Source organism: Daucus carota, chromosome 1 (genome assembly GCF_001625215.2).
Source record: "Daucus carota subsp. sativus chromosome 1, DH1 v3.0, whole genome shotgun sequence".
NCBI lineage: Eukaryota > Viridiplantae > Streptophyta > Magnoliopsida > Apiales > Apiaceae > Daucus > Daucus carota.
In genome coordinates, this window is record NC_030381.2 from 38,821,059 (window position 1) to 38,837,013 (window position 15,955).

General features: G+C 32.2%; 3 protein-coding genes across 3 annotated transcripts; all 3 read left to right on the forward strand.

Annotated features, from left to right (window-relative positions):
- The first annotated feature begins 1,711 nt into the window (after window positions 1-1,711).
- On the forward strand, window positions 1,712-4,736 carry LOC108195714 ((3S,6E)-nerolidol synthase 1-like). Its single transcript, XM_017362690.2, has 7 exons — window positions 1,712-1,851; window positions 2,113-2,359; window positions 2,491-2,863; window positions 2,953-3,171; window positions 3,269-3,407; window positions 3,492-3,740; window positions 3,830-4,736. The coding sequence occupies exons 1-7, from the start codon at window positions 1,849-1,851 to the stop codon at window positions 4,118-4,120; spliced, it is 1,521 nt and encodes a 506-aa protein (XP_017218179.1). The 5' UTR covers window positions 1,712-1,848; the 3' UTR covers window positions 4,121-4,736.
- Window positions 4,737-6,748: 2,012 nt separating this feature from the next.
- Window positions 6,749-9,350, forward strand: LOC108193703 (mitochondrial zinc maintenance protein 1, mitochondrial). The gene is made up of 2 exons (XM_017360491.2): window positions 6,749-7,104; window positions 9,029-9,350. Exons 1-2 carry the CDS (start codon window positions 6,867-6,869, stop codon window positions 9,103-9,105), a joined length of 315 nt encoding a protein of 104 aa, XP_017215980.1. The 5' UTR covers window positions 6,749-6,866; the 3' UTR covers window positions 9,106-9,350.
- Window positions 9,351-9,927: 577 nt separating this feature from the next.
- LOC108195189 (pectinesterase inhibitor 6-like) lies at window positions 9,928-10,901 on the forward strand. Its single transcript, XM_017362145.2, has one exon. It carries the CDS (start codon window positions 10,089-10,091, stop codon window positions 10,656-10,658), a length of 570 nt encoding a protein of 189 aa, XP_017217634.1. The 5' UTR covers window positions 9,928-10,088; the 3' UTR covers window positions 10,659-10,901.
- Window positions 10,902-15,955: the final 5,054 nt, after the last annotated feature.

Below are 15,955 nucleotides of genomic sequence, written 5' to 3' on the forward strand. Positions count from 1 at the left end.
CAAAATATAAAAATGTTATAATATTATTATTGAATATATTCTTATTAAATACAACATTTAATTTTTACTAACTCATACAGAGTAAATTTATTTAAATTTACCTTAATTATATTATTAAAATTAGTAAAAAGATAATATTTTGAATATAACTAATGATTATAACTAACACTGTTGGAGCAAAAAACACTACAGGTTCAGTGAAAATTATAGCTAACCATATTTTAGCTAACAGTTTTTGTTGTTAGCATTGGAGATGCTCTTATTGACAATAATTTCCAAGCCCAAGAACATGGGACTGTTTGTTTGAGTTTAAAATTATTAAAATATATTTATATTTGCAATAAATTAGAAATTGGAAAATCGATTAATCAGTGTGAATCTCAGGAGACATATAGAAATAAGTACGAAATGATTTAAAACCAAAAAGTTAGTTTGATATACTTTTTTCACTGACTTAATTTTTTTCTATTTTTTTATTGATAAAAATTAATTATAAGTCATAAGTTATTTGTAAATCATTTTTATTTTAATTATTATATTTTTAATCATCCATAAACTATTAACAAGCTAAAATTATCCCAACAAATATTTTGAATTATCATCTTATCACATTAAATTACGTTATATTATAAATCATAATTTTAAACTTAGTTAGAACCGGTTCTAGGACGTCTTGGCAAAACTAAGGGTCTGATTTTATCTTAAACGTTTGGCCGAGATTTTTTTGCCTTGGTAACTTCAATTTTTACAAATATTCGGATATTCCATGGTCATATTCCCTCCCTCTTTTTCATTTTTTAACACCTTTTTTGACATATTTTTTAAAACGCATATAAAATATAGTTTTATAATATTTTTTGAATTTTTTTATAAATTTTAGATAATTAATATTTATTCATAGAAAATAGTTTTCAAAACAATTTATCTTATGAGATTATTAAAATACATGTCGACTGTCGAGTCTCCGTTCCCCGATGTAAATAATATAACTATATAGGGACCGAGTAAGTAGTATACTACTCCTTCCGTCCGTCCTTCTCATTTCTTTACGGTTTTTTTTCACTGCTCGACACGCATTTTAAGACTCACATAATTTCGTAACTTATTTTTGAAATTTTCTTTTTGTGTATAAAAATTCAAATATCAAATTTTTATTAAAAAAAATAAAAATAAAATTACAAATCTATGTTTTATAGGAGGCATGTTAAATACTCGTTCCCGACAATAGACTAGCTTGGGGACCGATGGAGTCCACGATAGTGAGATGTTTTAAAATATCTGCATGTCTTGTCAAGCTCAGAGAGTACGATATTTTCTCAACCATTCGTAAAAGATTCTAACTTTTTTCTCATATTTTGAGAATTTTGTAAAATATAATTTTATAATATTTTTTTTAAAATATATTTTTAATAAAAATTTAAAAACCAAACTTATATTCAAGAGAAAAAAATTAAAAATATATTATGAAACTATATTTTAAATGAATCTCAAAAAACGTATCAAAAAATAATATGAAGAATTGAAAGGATGGAGGGAGTAGCATTGTTTACATGATAGCGAGATGAGCATTAAAGAATCCTTCTCCTCTGTCTAGAACTATATTTTTTAACCTCCGTATCTAAATCATAAATAAATAATTGGTTGTGATCGAGAAAATACTAAATTATGATGACTTGTCAAATTAGAGAGTACTGTGATAGCAAGGTGACCGTTAAAAAGCGTACTAAATTATGGATGTCTGTCTCCAGTTGAAATGTGTGAAAGAATTTTATTAGCAGGTGCTACTGAAGTCTTGTGACAAGACTCTTGTCTGGGCAAAATTGCGTCAAAAATCTTACTTTAAGAGCAATGGTACGTATCTAACAAATTTGCAAAAATATTCTAGATAATGAGGTGGATGATTTCCATCGATAGAATTACGTGAATACAAGAGGTCTCGTTATTATAAACAAAAATGACAGATATTAAGACAAGATTTTCTACAAAAATCATCATATCCCAACACCTACCAAACCTCTCTCCTAAAAGACTTGCACACTCATTTTGTGTTACTATGCAAGTTGTTGAAACTTGATGCCACATTTAACAATCTAGTTTTACTTGTTTAAACAGGCACAAGATATGGCAAATATTAAGCGTGAACTCATGGTGAAGAACATAGGGCGTGATCCGTATAAAGATTTGATCATGGTAGACGTTGTTCAAAGGTTAGGGATTGATTATGAGTTTAAGGAGGAGATTGAACAAGTGCTGGAGAGGCAGTATACAGCAATTGATGAACTTGTGAACAATAAAGATCTATACTTTGTTTCACTTTGTTTCCGACTGCTCAGACAACACCAGTACTATGTGTCTGCAGGTTATTTTTAATTTTCAATATATTTGTTTTAGCTCATATAACAAATTCTAGCTATTTTTGTGTACAAAAGAATTTTACTAATTATTTATATACATGTCTAGCTTACGTTTTCGTGTGCTTAATACATGCAGATGCTTTTAACAACTTCGTTAACAAGACGAGGAATCTAGAGATAAGGGGGGAAAGTAATGATGCCTTGATGAGCTTGTATGAAGCGTCGCAGCTAAGAGTGGAAGGAGAAGAGGTTCTTGATGAAGCTGAATACTTGAGCCGCCTACTTCTCCAGGAAAGAATGAAATTTCTGAATCATGACCAGTCTATTGCTATAAAAAATACCCTAGCTCATCCCCACCACAAAAGTTTCGCGAGGATTACTGAAAAGCATATTATCAGCAATGTAGTTAATGGTAACGAAGGATATGAAAAGGCCTTGCAGGAACTAGTAACTACAGATTTAGCTCTTATGCGAACTATACATGACAGAGAATTAAGTGCAGTCTCAAGGTATATGTATAATATTGTCTCTTATACTATATGTGTTTAACTAAACATTTCTAATATATATTCATTCAAATATCATCAATGCGATATAGGTGGTGGAATGACTTGGGATTAGCACAAGAGTTGAAATTAGTGAGAGATCAGCCCCTGAAATGGTATATGTGCACTACAGCTCTCCTAACAGATCCAGGTTTTTCTGAGGAAAGAATCGAGCTAGCAAAACCTATATCACTTATCTACATCATAGATGATATTTTTGATCTTTATGGGACCATTGATGAACTCACTCTTTTCACTGAAGCTGTCAATAGGTTTGCCTCAATGAAACACCTTGTTGTAATTCCAATTCAGCTACTCAATTACTTTTTTTATACTTTGTATAGTAATCTTGCAATATACTATATGCAGGTGGGATATCGCGGCTACTGAGCAACTACCAGACTACATGCAGAAGTGTTTCCTTTCTCTGCATAACATCACTAATGAGATTGGATACAAGATCTATAAGAAATTTGGCCTGAACCCCATAGACTACTTAAAAATATCGGTACATGAATTCATATACTTTTAATTTAAAGTAAATGAAAGTCATTAAACTTCACTAATTGAACACTTCTATTTGTTGCTGCAGTGGTCCAAATTGTGCAATGCATTTTTAGAAGAATCAAAATGGTTTGCTTCGGGACACTTGCCACTAGCAGAAGAGTACCTGAATAATGGAATTGTTAGTTCAGGGGTACACGTCGCTCTAGTCCACATGTTCTTTCTCATAGGAGATGGTTCGACAAAAGAACAAGCTGAATTGATTACTAGTAATGCGAGTATGTTATCATATCCAGCAGCCATACTCAGACTCTGGGACGATTTGGGCAGTGCCAAGGTAACAAAAAATCCTGATTTTTCTGATAATTAATTTGATCTAAAGCTGTGATGTTGAATGCAATTCTGCCTATGTAAACATATTGATAGGATGAGAATCAGAAAGGCCATGACGGGTCATACGTGACCTGCTACATGAAAGAACATGGAGAAGTATCTGTTGAAGCTGCGCGAAAACATGTTCAGGACATGATTTCTGATACATGGAAACGTCTGAACAAGGAGTGCTTTTCTCCAAATCCATATTCAAAGACCTTTATTAAAGGGTGTCTGAATCTAGCAAGGATGGTGCCACTGTTGTACAATTATGCTGACAATCAGAGCCTTCCACAGCTTGAGGAGTATATGAAGAGCATGTTTGTTTTACCTTTAAATTGTTGAAAATAATAAACTATTAGCGCAACAATGAGGCAGTTATATATCAGGAATTAACAAGAACAAGCAAGGCACCAAATAACGAAACAATACACGAAGGCAAAACAGAAATATAATCAGTACCTTAAATTGACAAGAAAAGACAGAAATCACTTAGCTTGCAAAGCTTTATCAAATACTGATCAAAATCAGAATCACAGCTGAGTCGCCTAGCCCTTGAAAAGTCTAGACTGCTCTTGAAACGATAATTGCCCCACTTACGTTGTGTTGGGTTGCAGCAATCTCGCCTCCAGGATAAAACAGCTCAGATCAACTCGTTCACAGACACGCAATTGATCAACAGCGACCTGACCTCAGTTCGCCCAGAAAACCTATGCAATCTGTTCTGTATGTATTATTGTAGAGAGAAAATAGAGAAGAGTAGCAGCTAGGGTTTTTGTATTTTTGATATCCCTCACTCACAAAAACGTTTTGATTCTGTATATAATACAAAATAAAACGTAACTGAAGATATGGCATTAATTACAATAAATATTCTGACTTAATGCATTTTATTTTAATTGAATATACTTCAGTACATTCACCACTCAGGGGCACGTACATTCACCAGTCAGGGGCACGTACATTCAGCACTCTGGGGCACGTACATTCAGCGCTCAGGGGCACGTACATTCAGCACCCTGGGGCACGTACATTCAGCGCTCAGGGGCACGTACATTCAGCACCCTGGGGCACGTACATTCAGCGCTCAGGGGCACGTACATTCAGCACCCTGGGCCACGTACATTCAGCGCTCAAAATAAAATTATAAGTCAGGATTTATTTAATTAATTAATTCAAGCTACTAACTTCAACTCAATTTATTTATGGATTACACTAAGAAAATGTCTTAGATCCACACATGAAAGTTTAAGTCCTCATTACAAGGAACAACCTCCAACAATTAGATTAAGGTAATTCCATCAAGAACCCATATAAAACGAGTTTTAAACTTACCATTTTCTAACATAAATAACTTATAAGTTCAATATAGTTTAAAAGTGTATTATCTGTTTAAGAAAAATGTATTTTGTTAGTAGAAGCTCTAGGGACCAGGGGCATGCCAGTCAACCAGCATGCTTACATGAACAGGACTCATGTAGTCTCATATTTCGTTATTTTAGGATTCTTCATGCTTTTGTAATTTTTATTTAATTCGTATTTTTACTTGTTGAGGTTGTTTATGCAAATCAATTAAAAACGTTCATTATGTGATTAAATGTATGTCTTCTATGTTTCACCAAGTGTTTACAGTTTACTACTTCAATAGTGTTCGAGGTTAGCTGACATAAATTTGCATGGAAGAAAATTTACATAGGAGACTCGGAGTACATTATTCGAAAGTACTAGTTCTGAAAAGGACCTTGCCGAATGAGTACCAACTACCAATTACAGTAGAAACTCTTTATATTAATACTCGATAAATTAATAAATTATTTAAAATAATAAATTTGTCCGGTACCGACTTGGGCCAATGTAAAAAATTGAAGAACTCGATAAAATAATAAGATAATAATTTTTCGGGAGATCCTTTTATAATTTTCGATCCCAAGAAAATCATAAATTAATAATTCATAGAAATTAGAAAAAAATATATTACACTCTCTTAAATATGATTTAATAGTTGTCTTTAGCTTAAGAATACTCTACAACGAACACATTTATTCCTCTTGTTTACATTTACCGTCCACATTTAGTGTCGAGTACTTTAAAAGTCATTATTGACTTCCAATACATATGAACACATTAGTTATTGATTTACGTTGAGTCCCAAGATCTTTTTGTTTGATATTTACAGTAGAATCGGTTAAAAATTCTTTAAATTAATAATTATCAATTTATCGATAAATTAAAAACTCTCTAAATTAATAAAATTCTCCGGTCCCGACATTATTAATTTATAGAGTTTTTACTGTAGTGTAACGGTTTACCTGGTTGTGTTTGGGACTCGTTTTAAAACATAAAAAAGATAAAGAAAAATATTATTTCAGAATGTTTTGGAGGTTAATATTTTTGATAAATTTTGATGATAAAATTTGTAATAATTTTTCTAAATGATGAAATATAAATTATTTTTGCTGAAAATGGAAAATGGAGGAACTAATTTCTTTTGCAATTTAAATGCGCTCTTGTTAAATTTAACAAACAATTTTTTTAAATCTCAGAAAAGAAAACTAATATTATATTTATTTCTTTTTTTTTGAAATTAATATTATATTTATTTCAAGAGCAATATAACACGGTTCGAATGCGAATCAAATAGACAGATTAAAATTTCGTTCTTTTAGGAAAAATTTTCGCGTATCCGTAAAAAATTATAGCGGATATTTTAAAAAAAAGTTTCAATTCAAACTGTTGAAATACAGATTTGACTATAATAGACATGTCTGTTAGATAAAGCGCAAACAAAACCCTAAATTAAAACGGTTTTTCTATGGTGTGCCCATGGGCACATGCTAAGCACGGAAAATTTTGTGCTTCGATCATTTTGATTGGCTCTTATCTCATGATAATGGTGGACCCCCTGCAAATACACCAACCACACCAATCAAAATCTCCCAAATCCAAAATTTTCCGCGCTTAGCATGTGCCCATGGGCACACACTAGCCAAACCGAAATTAAAATACCTGTAACCTGTTACTGTCCGTTAAGATCCACCCCATAAAACGAGTCAAGAATCAGCCTAACCGAGTCACTGATTCCAGATCAGAAATGGGCGTGGAAGCGTTGAGTGCATACAGAGCGGTTCTCCGAGCGATTCGTAAATCGTTCCGAGGTGACGATTTGATGCTGAGGGAATCAGCGAAAGAGGTTCGCAAAAAATTCGAAGAGAGCCGTTTTGTTAACTCGCCGCCGGAGATTCAGAGACTTCTAGACGAAGCTCGCGAAGCTGCCGACTTTATCGCCAACATGATTGTACAAGCCAAGCCCAATGATCGTGGCACCTATGGTAATTTTATCTTTAGTTATTTGTGCTGTACGCCATGTGTTTGTTGCTTTGTTTGTGAGAAAATGATTTTAGTTTGGGCAATTATATGATTAAATTGGATGGAGCAGTAAATTAGTTAAAGATGTTATTTTGCATAGGATACATTAGGGAATTATGAATTTTGTTCTTGATTCGGAGTTTAATGTACCGGGATAACTAATTTTGTATAGGCAGTATATTAGCTCGTACAATCTATACAAGTGATGAGCATCTTAATGACTTATTTTGTGGAGGACTTTCTTGAATTGTCTCCTACTGGTTGTTGGAGGAACATGTTTGATTATATGGGAATACGTGAGATTATCAAATGTTCAGCTGAAATATGAACCTAGACATAGGACGTCTTTCCAAATTAGTGTTCTTTCGGAAAATGTCGTTTTTACATTCGACTGATGTAAATTAATACAAGTATCGCTGTTTTACCAATGTAAGAACATTGATTATAAAGTTTTCCGCTTAGTGAGTGCACATGGTTGTCACCAGAGTGGTAATTGTTTGTACTAGTATAATCGTGACTACTAATGCTTGGAAAGGGCACATTTTAATCTTGGTATTTACTAGGTTTTTTTTAAAGATTTCATTGTTGATGTTAAAAAGGAACATATCAATCTCATATCTCCACACACTGACTAGATAATAATCCACTCACTTTCCATCATTATAACTTCATTTCCTAGGTACTGATCACCATCTGTGTGACAATGATAACCGGTAATTTTTCACTAAGGCTTCGTTTGTTTGCCAGAAATTTTTCAGGAAAAGGGTTTCTAATGTTTCCCGCGTTTGTTTGGACTTTAGAAAATATTTTCCTAAAAAATATTTCTAATATTTTCTAGGAAAGTATTTTGTGTGTGTTTGTTTGACTTTCTGGAATTTTTTTCCCAGATTTTCCTATGTTTATTTGGTTTTCTGGAAAATAAGACATTCTGTAGGAAAAAAAAATCTTTAAATAATGTGATAAGTTTAAGGAAAATGACTTTCCCTTTTGAGAACGGGAAAACCTTTTCCAAGAAACTGTTTATCACAATTTTCATAATTTTTTTAATGAAAGAATTGGGAATTCTCTGAAACATTTTCTCGAGAAATTCTTTGGAAAACTTTGATGGAAATTTCTCGAGAAATTCTCCAGAAACTTTTCTCAAAAAAAAATTCGAGATTTTCTCGGAAAAATTTTTCTCAAGAATTTCCATAATTCTTGGAAAAATTTTCAAATAAAAACATTTTTGAGAAATCTAAATTTTTGACATATATTTTCCATGGAAAACATTTTACGGGAAAATATATTTAAAGAAAACATTTTCTAGGAAAATAGTTTCCAAAAAAAATATTCCAAAATCAAGTTGCTTACCGTGAAACAAACGGAGTTTAAGATTGTGTCTTTGTTAGTTTTAGGGTAGGCAAATGCTACTAAGTAAGTAATCAATTTTTGCTAACATATTGAATTATTACTTGATTGTATATTTAATGAATACTCTGCCATATTGTAATATTGAATATCCTTTGGCTGAGCATTTGTCCTAAATTGCAGAATAGTTGGTTGCTCAGGAATCTTTTAGTCAATTTAAAGTTATATGATTGGTACAAACAAGGCAACGTCGTCGTGATTATATTTTCGATGTCTTAATTACATAATCATGTCACAAAACTACTACTCAACTAAATGTTCATTGTGTATCAAGTCATTTACATGAAGGGTATATTAGCTTAGCAAGTTATTACCTCTAATCATTTGAATTTACAGTTTCTGTGGAATTTATTTATTTTTGGCTTGGTAGGTGTGGTAATAGCAATACTAGTTGATTATAACTGCAAAGGTGCTCTTAGTTTATTTGCTGCTTGGTTGTGTAATAGTGGCTGATGTTCTTGTGCTAAAATGTTTTTACAGAAGTGAAACCGAGCACTGAGCATGCAGGGGCTACTCTTGAAGTTGTTTCTGAAGAGCTCCTTAACAAGTCTGTATGATGTAGAAGATCTAAAAATAATAATGCTGGAGGTTGTTGCCCTACCCAGAGAATGAAGAAAATTTTGCGGGGTTCTTTTCTCTTTGCATTTGAGATTTATCTTTTCCACATTGTGGAATTTATGTTGCCTCAAAGTGGTGTTTCCAATAGAATTTAATTTTATTAGTGTTAAAATCATGTATACTCGGTTATCCTCAATGAGTTGTATTTGAATTAGCATCCTGTGTGCTAAGTTTGCTCCATCAATCAGGTAGCCATAAACAAGTTAGTACGATATGCTTCTGTTTTTGTTTTTTTTTTTGAATTCTATATACCTTTATATTCAGTTAACACATAACATCACGTGCTTAGTAGGCTTCAACAATGAGGCGCCCATTAGCGGTTAGCCAACTTAGTTCTGAGATTTGACTTGCGTTCTTCAGTTCTACTTAATTTTTCTCATCATCTAATATGTTCAGATAGTCTGTATGATATGTTCATGCTTTCTACAAGTGAGGCTATACTCATGTCTCTAAGATTCATGCTAAGGATGCCCATTTCACAGAAAAGGTTGCTAAATTTTAAGCATTTTGTTGCTATCAAATATTACTCTCTTAATGCAGGGTACAGTAGAGTGGATCTCCAAGTTGTAGGGTGCAGATATCTGAACCCTGAAATGGCTTGCTGGTGCTATGGACTATGGAGAGTAGATCAAAAGGGGATCCTTTTTAGATCTTGTACTGCATTATCCATGGGCGGCTCACCTAGCAAGTCACATGAATGCTATTATTCTCACCTATTTTTGCTCACCATCTCACGACTTCCGCTTAATAAATGCACTCATACTCTTCTTGTTTATCCAACGAACTCCTAGATGAAAAGTTTCCTATAGTTTCCAGCACATTCAGTTGCTTTTCATCCTATAAAAAACCCATCTCTTTAGTTCTTAATATAGTGTTCTGCAATATCTTTTGTAGATCTACCCCCTGTAAGAGCCTAATAAAAATGATGTCACATTTTATAACTTTTCTTTTGTCACTGACAGTCCTGACACTGCTCACGTATTCCGCCTCGTCCGAAAACGGTGATGATTACGTTCAAGATGCTTGCAGTGTTACACGATACCGCAATCTCTGCATCCGCTCTCTATCACCGTTTTCAACTACAGCAAAGCGCAACCCTACTACATGGGCACGAGCCGGGGTGTCAGTGACCATTAGCGAAGCCAAGAGAGTCGCTAGTCATCTCGTGAAGTTGAGTTCCTCTGGAGGAAGATATAAAGGTGCCCTTCAGGACTGCGTCGAGGTTTTTCAAGATTCACTTGACAATCTTCATAAATCACTGTATGTACTGAGAGAACTGAATGGTCAGACATTCACTTCGCAAATGAGCGATGTGACGACATGGATGAGTGCTGCTCTTACTGATGAAGACACCTGCTTGGATGGATTTAGCGGGCACAAGGGAAGGCAGATCAAGTCGTTGCAGAATCGAATCAGAAATGTTAGTTATATCACTAGCAATGCCTTGGCTCTTGTTAATAAACTCGCAACAACAGGTGTATCAGATCCTTAGAAGTATATGATTAATTACTCCATACTACAGAAGGTAGAAAGTGTTGTGGAATAAGTAGGATTGGTGAACATTTGTGTACACTGCTCCAACCTGGATGTCCGGAAAAACAGAAGATAAACTCATCATTTGAGCTATCCAATCGTTAAGGTTATGTAATATATCTGTTTGGTAATTATTGTTTGTTGTTTTCGTGAACTGAAAATCTAGTGCATGGTTCTTAAGGGGATGGGTTTTCTGTTTATACTTATTTTCTGCCTTGGTCTTTGACAACGCTAAACCCGTCGACATCCGAGCTAGAGACTGTTGCAGGGGTCATTTGGGTGAATTTAAAATAAGTGTTTTTTTATTAAAGTAAAAAGATGAAGTAGAAGCAGAACATCTAACATAAAAGTTAGCATTTATAACTTCTAAAAAATGTTTTTACTTTTCTACACAAACATATCAAATTTTCCCAACAACTCTCGTGCATGGCCAAACAGTCACGTGGTCTTGTAGACTTGTAGTACACTTTCTCAGAGTTTTGTTATTTCTACTAAGCCCGTCAGCTAGTGGCCCAACCTCATGGGCTCGTGATAAAGTGAGTAAAGTGCACATAGTCCTGGCTTGGGCTTAAAGATTGGTTTGTCATAAATTGTTAAGAATTAAGATGTATTTTTTAAAAAAATAATTTTATATTTATAGTTTTTTATAATAAAATTTAATTTCATCATTAAAATAAATAATTTATTAAAATTAATTTCATTCTCTTATTTTCAATAATAAGTCATCGATAATATAAAATACCAAATATTGTTATCAGGCTAAACAACACGACAAAATAATAACATACACACATTCCAGAAAAAAAGGTTCACTTTCTTTATTTATGCTAAATTCGCTGGCTAAAAGGTAGGCTTTGGAGGAAAATTAAGAAATCGAAATATGGGCTGAAATCAAATAATTTATAATTAAAAGATATGAATAAATTTAAAATATACTTAAACTCTAAATAATACACAATGAAAAATGTAATTGAGAAAACTCTAGTCTCTGTACAATGACAAGTAGCATCAATATACTTATATAAAGGAGAAGCGAGGGGCGTCTAGGTGGCGCCTCTCACATCGCTCCGTTCTATTTTTCTAATTTTCTGAAATTTCTGGATGAAAAATATCAAAAATTAGAACTACCTTTTTTAGTTTCGGGTATATTAGAAGCAAATTTCAGAATCTGATTTTGTTTCAGATTATTTATGGAATATAGTAGCTTGAAAGTTTTAATCTGATTTTGTTTCGGATTATTTAATTATGGGAAATATAGATTATTTATGATTTCAGAATCTGATTTTATTTCAGATTATTTATGGAATATAGTAGCTTGAAAGTTTTAATCTGATTTTGTTTCGGATTATTTAATTATGGGAAATATAGATTATTTATGGAATACAGTAACTTGAAAATTTTATTCTGATTTTGTTCAGATTATTTAATTATGGGAAAGAGTAACAAACAAGTCTCTCTGCACCTATAAATACCCGTATAGATCGTAGGGTTTTGGATCATCTAAACACAACCTCCTCTCTCAATACCACAAACCTACCTCTTTCTGGTGATAGTTCTCTTACTCGATCTCGATTTTTAACCACAAATCCAAACACGGAAAAGAATATAGTCTTGACATGATATTGATGGTTGATATGAACAAAATAAACTATTAGTGATGTATGTTTGTTGGTTATTCTTTTATAATATATGTTTTGTTCATCAGACATGTTTGTTGTCGTTAATTTTTATATGATTTACTTTGTATACGGGAAAAAAATATTTATGCATTATCTGTTTGCTCCGTTCAAGCAACTTTTAAGAAGGGAGTTATAGACCGCTATCTCACAGATTTAAGTTAATGTTTTTGTGCACAATCAATCAAAAAAATTGGAGGAAGGTGACAATGCAAGAACATGATTACTTTTCAAAAAAAATAATTAAGATTCGTCATGCTTTAAATTGTTAATTACGTGTATAAATTTATTTTTCATTTTTTCACCATGAACTATAGTCCAATTTTGCAATTTTATATATTAGTATTGGTATTATATCAAGATTTTTATAATATAAATTTATTTTATTGTACAGATATTAACTTTGAAACATTAATATACTTTTTATAGACAGCCAAAAAATATTTTATTCTATAAATATTAATATTGAATCATTAATATAATTTTTATTGGCCGCCGCAACGCGCGGCTTCTCAACTAGTACTTATATAAAGGAGAAGCGAGGGGCGTGTATGTGGCGCCTCTCATATCGCTCCGTTCTATTTTTCTAATTTTCTGGAATTTTTAGATGAAAAATATCAAAAATTAGAACTACCTTTTTTAGTTTTGGATATATTATAAGCAAGTTTCAGATTATTTATGGGATCAATATTCAATATAAAGGAGAAGCGAGGGGCGTGTATGTGGCGCCTCTCATATCGCTCCGTTCTATTTTTCTAATTTTCCGGAATTTTTAGATGAAAAATATCAAAAATTAGAACTACCTTTTTTATTTTGGATATATTATAAGCAAGTTTCAAATTATTTATGGAATATAGTAGCTTCAAAATTTTAATCTGATTTTGTTTCAGATTATTGCGTTCTATTTTTCTAATTTTCTAAAATTTTTAGATGAAAAATATCAAAAATTAGAACTACTTTTTTAGTTTTGGATATATTAAAAACAAGTTTCAAATTATTTATGGAATATAGTAGCTTGAAAATTTTAATCTGATTTTGTTTCAGATTATTTAATTATGGGAAAGAGTAGCACACAAGTCTCCCTGCACCTATAAATAACCCTATAGATTGTAGGATTTTGGATCATCTAAACACAACCTCTCTCGTGATAGTTCTCTTGCTCGATTTCTAACTCGATGGTGCCGTTCTTCTGCAACGATAAGTAAATGCTGTTTATACAGTATTAAAAGCAAAGGTAGTTATCGACCGCTATGTAGGATTCCGACAAATTCAAACACGGGAAAAGAATATAGTCTTGACATGATATTGATGGATGATATCAACTATTAGTGATGTATGTTTGTTGGTTATTCTTTTATAATATTTGTTTTGTTCATCGGACATGTTTGTTATTGCTAATTTTTATATGATTTACTTTGTATACAGGAAAAAATTATTCATGCATTATCTGTTTGCTCCGTTCAAGCAATTTTTAAGTGAAGGCTGTTTATACAGTATTAAAAAATAAAAGTCAAGCAAGGGTAGTTATAGATCACTATCTCACGGATTTAAGTTAGATGTTTTTGTACACGATCAATCCAAAAAAAATGGAGGAAGGTGATGATGTAAGAACATGATTACTTTTCAAAAAACACAAATAAAATTAAGATTCGCCGTACTTTAAATTGTTAATTATGTGTATAAATTTATTTTCTTTTTTCACCATGAATTATAATCCAATTTTACAATTTTATATATTATTATTGGTATTACATCAAGATTTTTATAATAAAAAATTTATTTTCTCCTGCAAATATTAATTAATCATTAATATACTTATAGACAGCCACAAAATTATTTTATTTTATATATATTAATATTAAATTATTAATATAATTTTTATAGGCCGCCGCAACGCGCGGTTTCTCAACTAGTAACAAGAAATACGACTTGGTCTAACTAGTTTTAGATCACTTGGTCAGTTCCAACTGACTGCTAGATCGATCGCTCTATTTGCCGATGCATTGTCACGCGACAGAAGCCCATAATATAGCACCAACTTGTCAATTAGATTGGTCGTAATTGATCAAATTGTTACATCAACTAACACATTTATATTATTTATATTTTAAATAGAATACTTATGAATTATGCACTAATTTAAGTAAGAGCAATTTGTTTGTATATTCAGTGAGAATAATTATTTTACAAATATTCTATTTTTCAACTGTTGTATTGTTCTAAAACTAAATAATAATATTCTAAAAAATCAAACACGTTCAACCCTTGGCTCTCTAAAGTGATATCGTGAGGCCGTGGGTATACCCAGTGCGCACTCAAAGTGTAGCGATTGTGGCTTCCTACGTTTAAAAAAAAATTGATATCGCAGTGTCTATAATATAAAACAAGAAATATCATAAAAAAGTTGGAGAGGAGAAGTGATGCGAATGTTGGCGGCACGTCAGTAGTTTTTTACTTTAGTTTCAACTTTCACCTGCTAAAAGTGTGGGAAAACGAGTGTAAAGCCTCCCTCAAGCATCGAGCTTCACGTGTCTGGTAAAAAGAGTTGATTGTCGCTTCAAACGCACAACACATCAACATATACATTAATCGAGTAGCCAAGTACAAACCCTCCCCAGTCCACACTATATTTCCGGCTCCCATGTGATCGTCACAGTTTTACATCTCGCTTTTTCAAATACAACGTGTCTGTAGCTGTATTTACACTCGCAATAATTCTTTTATTTGACTCCCTTTTCTATATATTTTAGTTATTTGAAAATCGTTTTTCTCTTCTATTTTGTCATGTTATGTCCCGTATGTTTACAAGGGAGCATTCAGTATCATGTTCAAATAAGCCAAACATACAAATGAAGAAGTCTGTTACTAAAACAATGCAAAGTGTCATCAAGCCAGAAAATGGTGCTAGTGTGTCATTGCTCCTCCCTTTGTCCTGACACAATCTTTGCGTTAATTTTTTGCACGTATTTTAAAATTTCTATAAAATATAATTTCATGATATTTCATTCACTACTTTCACGTATTTTTTGTAATATATCATATATGTGTCTTAAGTTTTTTATATAATATATTTTTTCACATCCTTTACATATATCACATCCCAACTTGTTGGGCAATGCTTCATTCATCATCTCCTCGATTTCTTCTTGATATGGTAATAACAATCTTATACTCGTCAAATTATTATTTTTCAAAATTTCTCACATATATTTATTATTTTTATTTAATTTTAGTCATTTCATTTCTTCCCCGTTACAACATAAGCAAATGAGGGGAATGTTATTATTTTAACCAAAAATGTTGCAAAAGTTGTAACAGGTTTTTGTTTTTTGTCTATATACAGTTGGCCCAGAAACAAGCTTCATTTTTCCTAAATCCTAATAAGCAATGAACCTATCTTTTTCACACCATACGACTGAAGTTTGTAAACTATCAATTCAAATTTCAAACCATGACTATAACCGGGATCGGACTACTAAAAACCTGTCACAATACTACAAGTGGATTATTATAGTCAACTTCTTCTTCACAATTCAGATATATGAGATGTCCAGAAAATTTCTAGTACTAACATTATATC

Bases quoted from the DNA above. Each gene is read 5' to 3' on its own strand.
- LOC108195714 (XM_017362690.2), top strand. The intron at 3,408-3,491 runs GTACATGAATTC...TTGTTGCTGCAG, and splicing joins TAGACTACTTAAAAATATCG to TGGTCCAAATTGTGCAATGC. The intron at 3,741-3,829 runs GTAACAAAAAAT...ACATATTGATAG, and splicing joins ACGATTTGGGCAGTGCCAAG to GATGAGAATCAGAAAGGCCA.
- LOC108193703 (XM_017360491.2), top strand. From the start codon at position 6,867: ATGGGCGTGGAAGCGTTGAGTGCATACAGAGCGGTTCTCCGAGCGATT. The intron at 7,105-9,028 runs GTAATTTTATCT...ATGTTTTTACAG, and splicing joins CAATGATCGTGGCACCTATG to AAGTGAAACCGAGCACTGAG.
- LOC108195189 (XM_017362145.2), top strand. From the start codon at position 10,089: ATGATGTCACATTTTATAACTTTTCTTTTGTCACTGACAGTCCTGACA.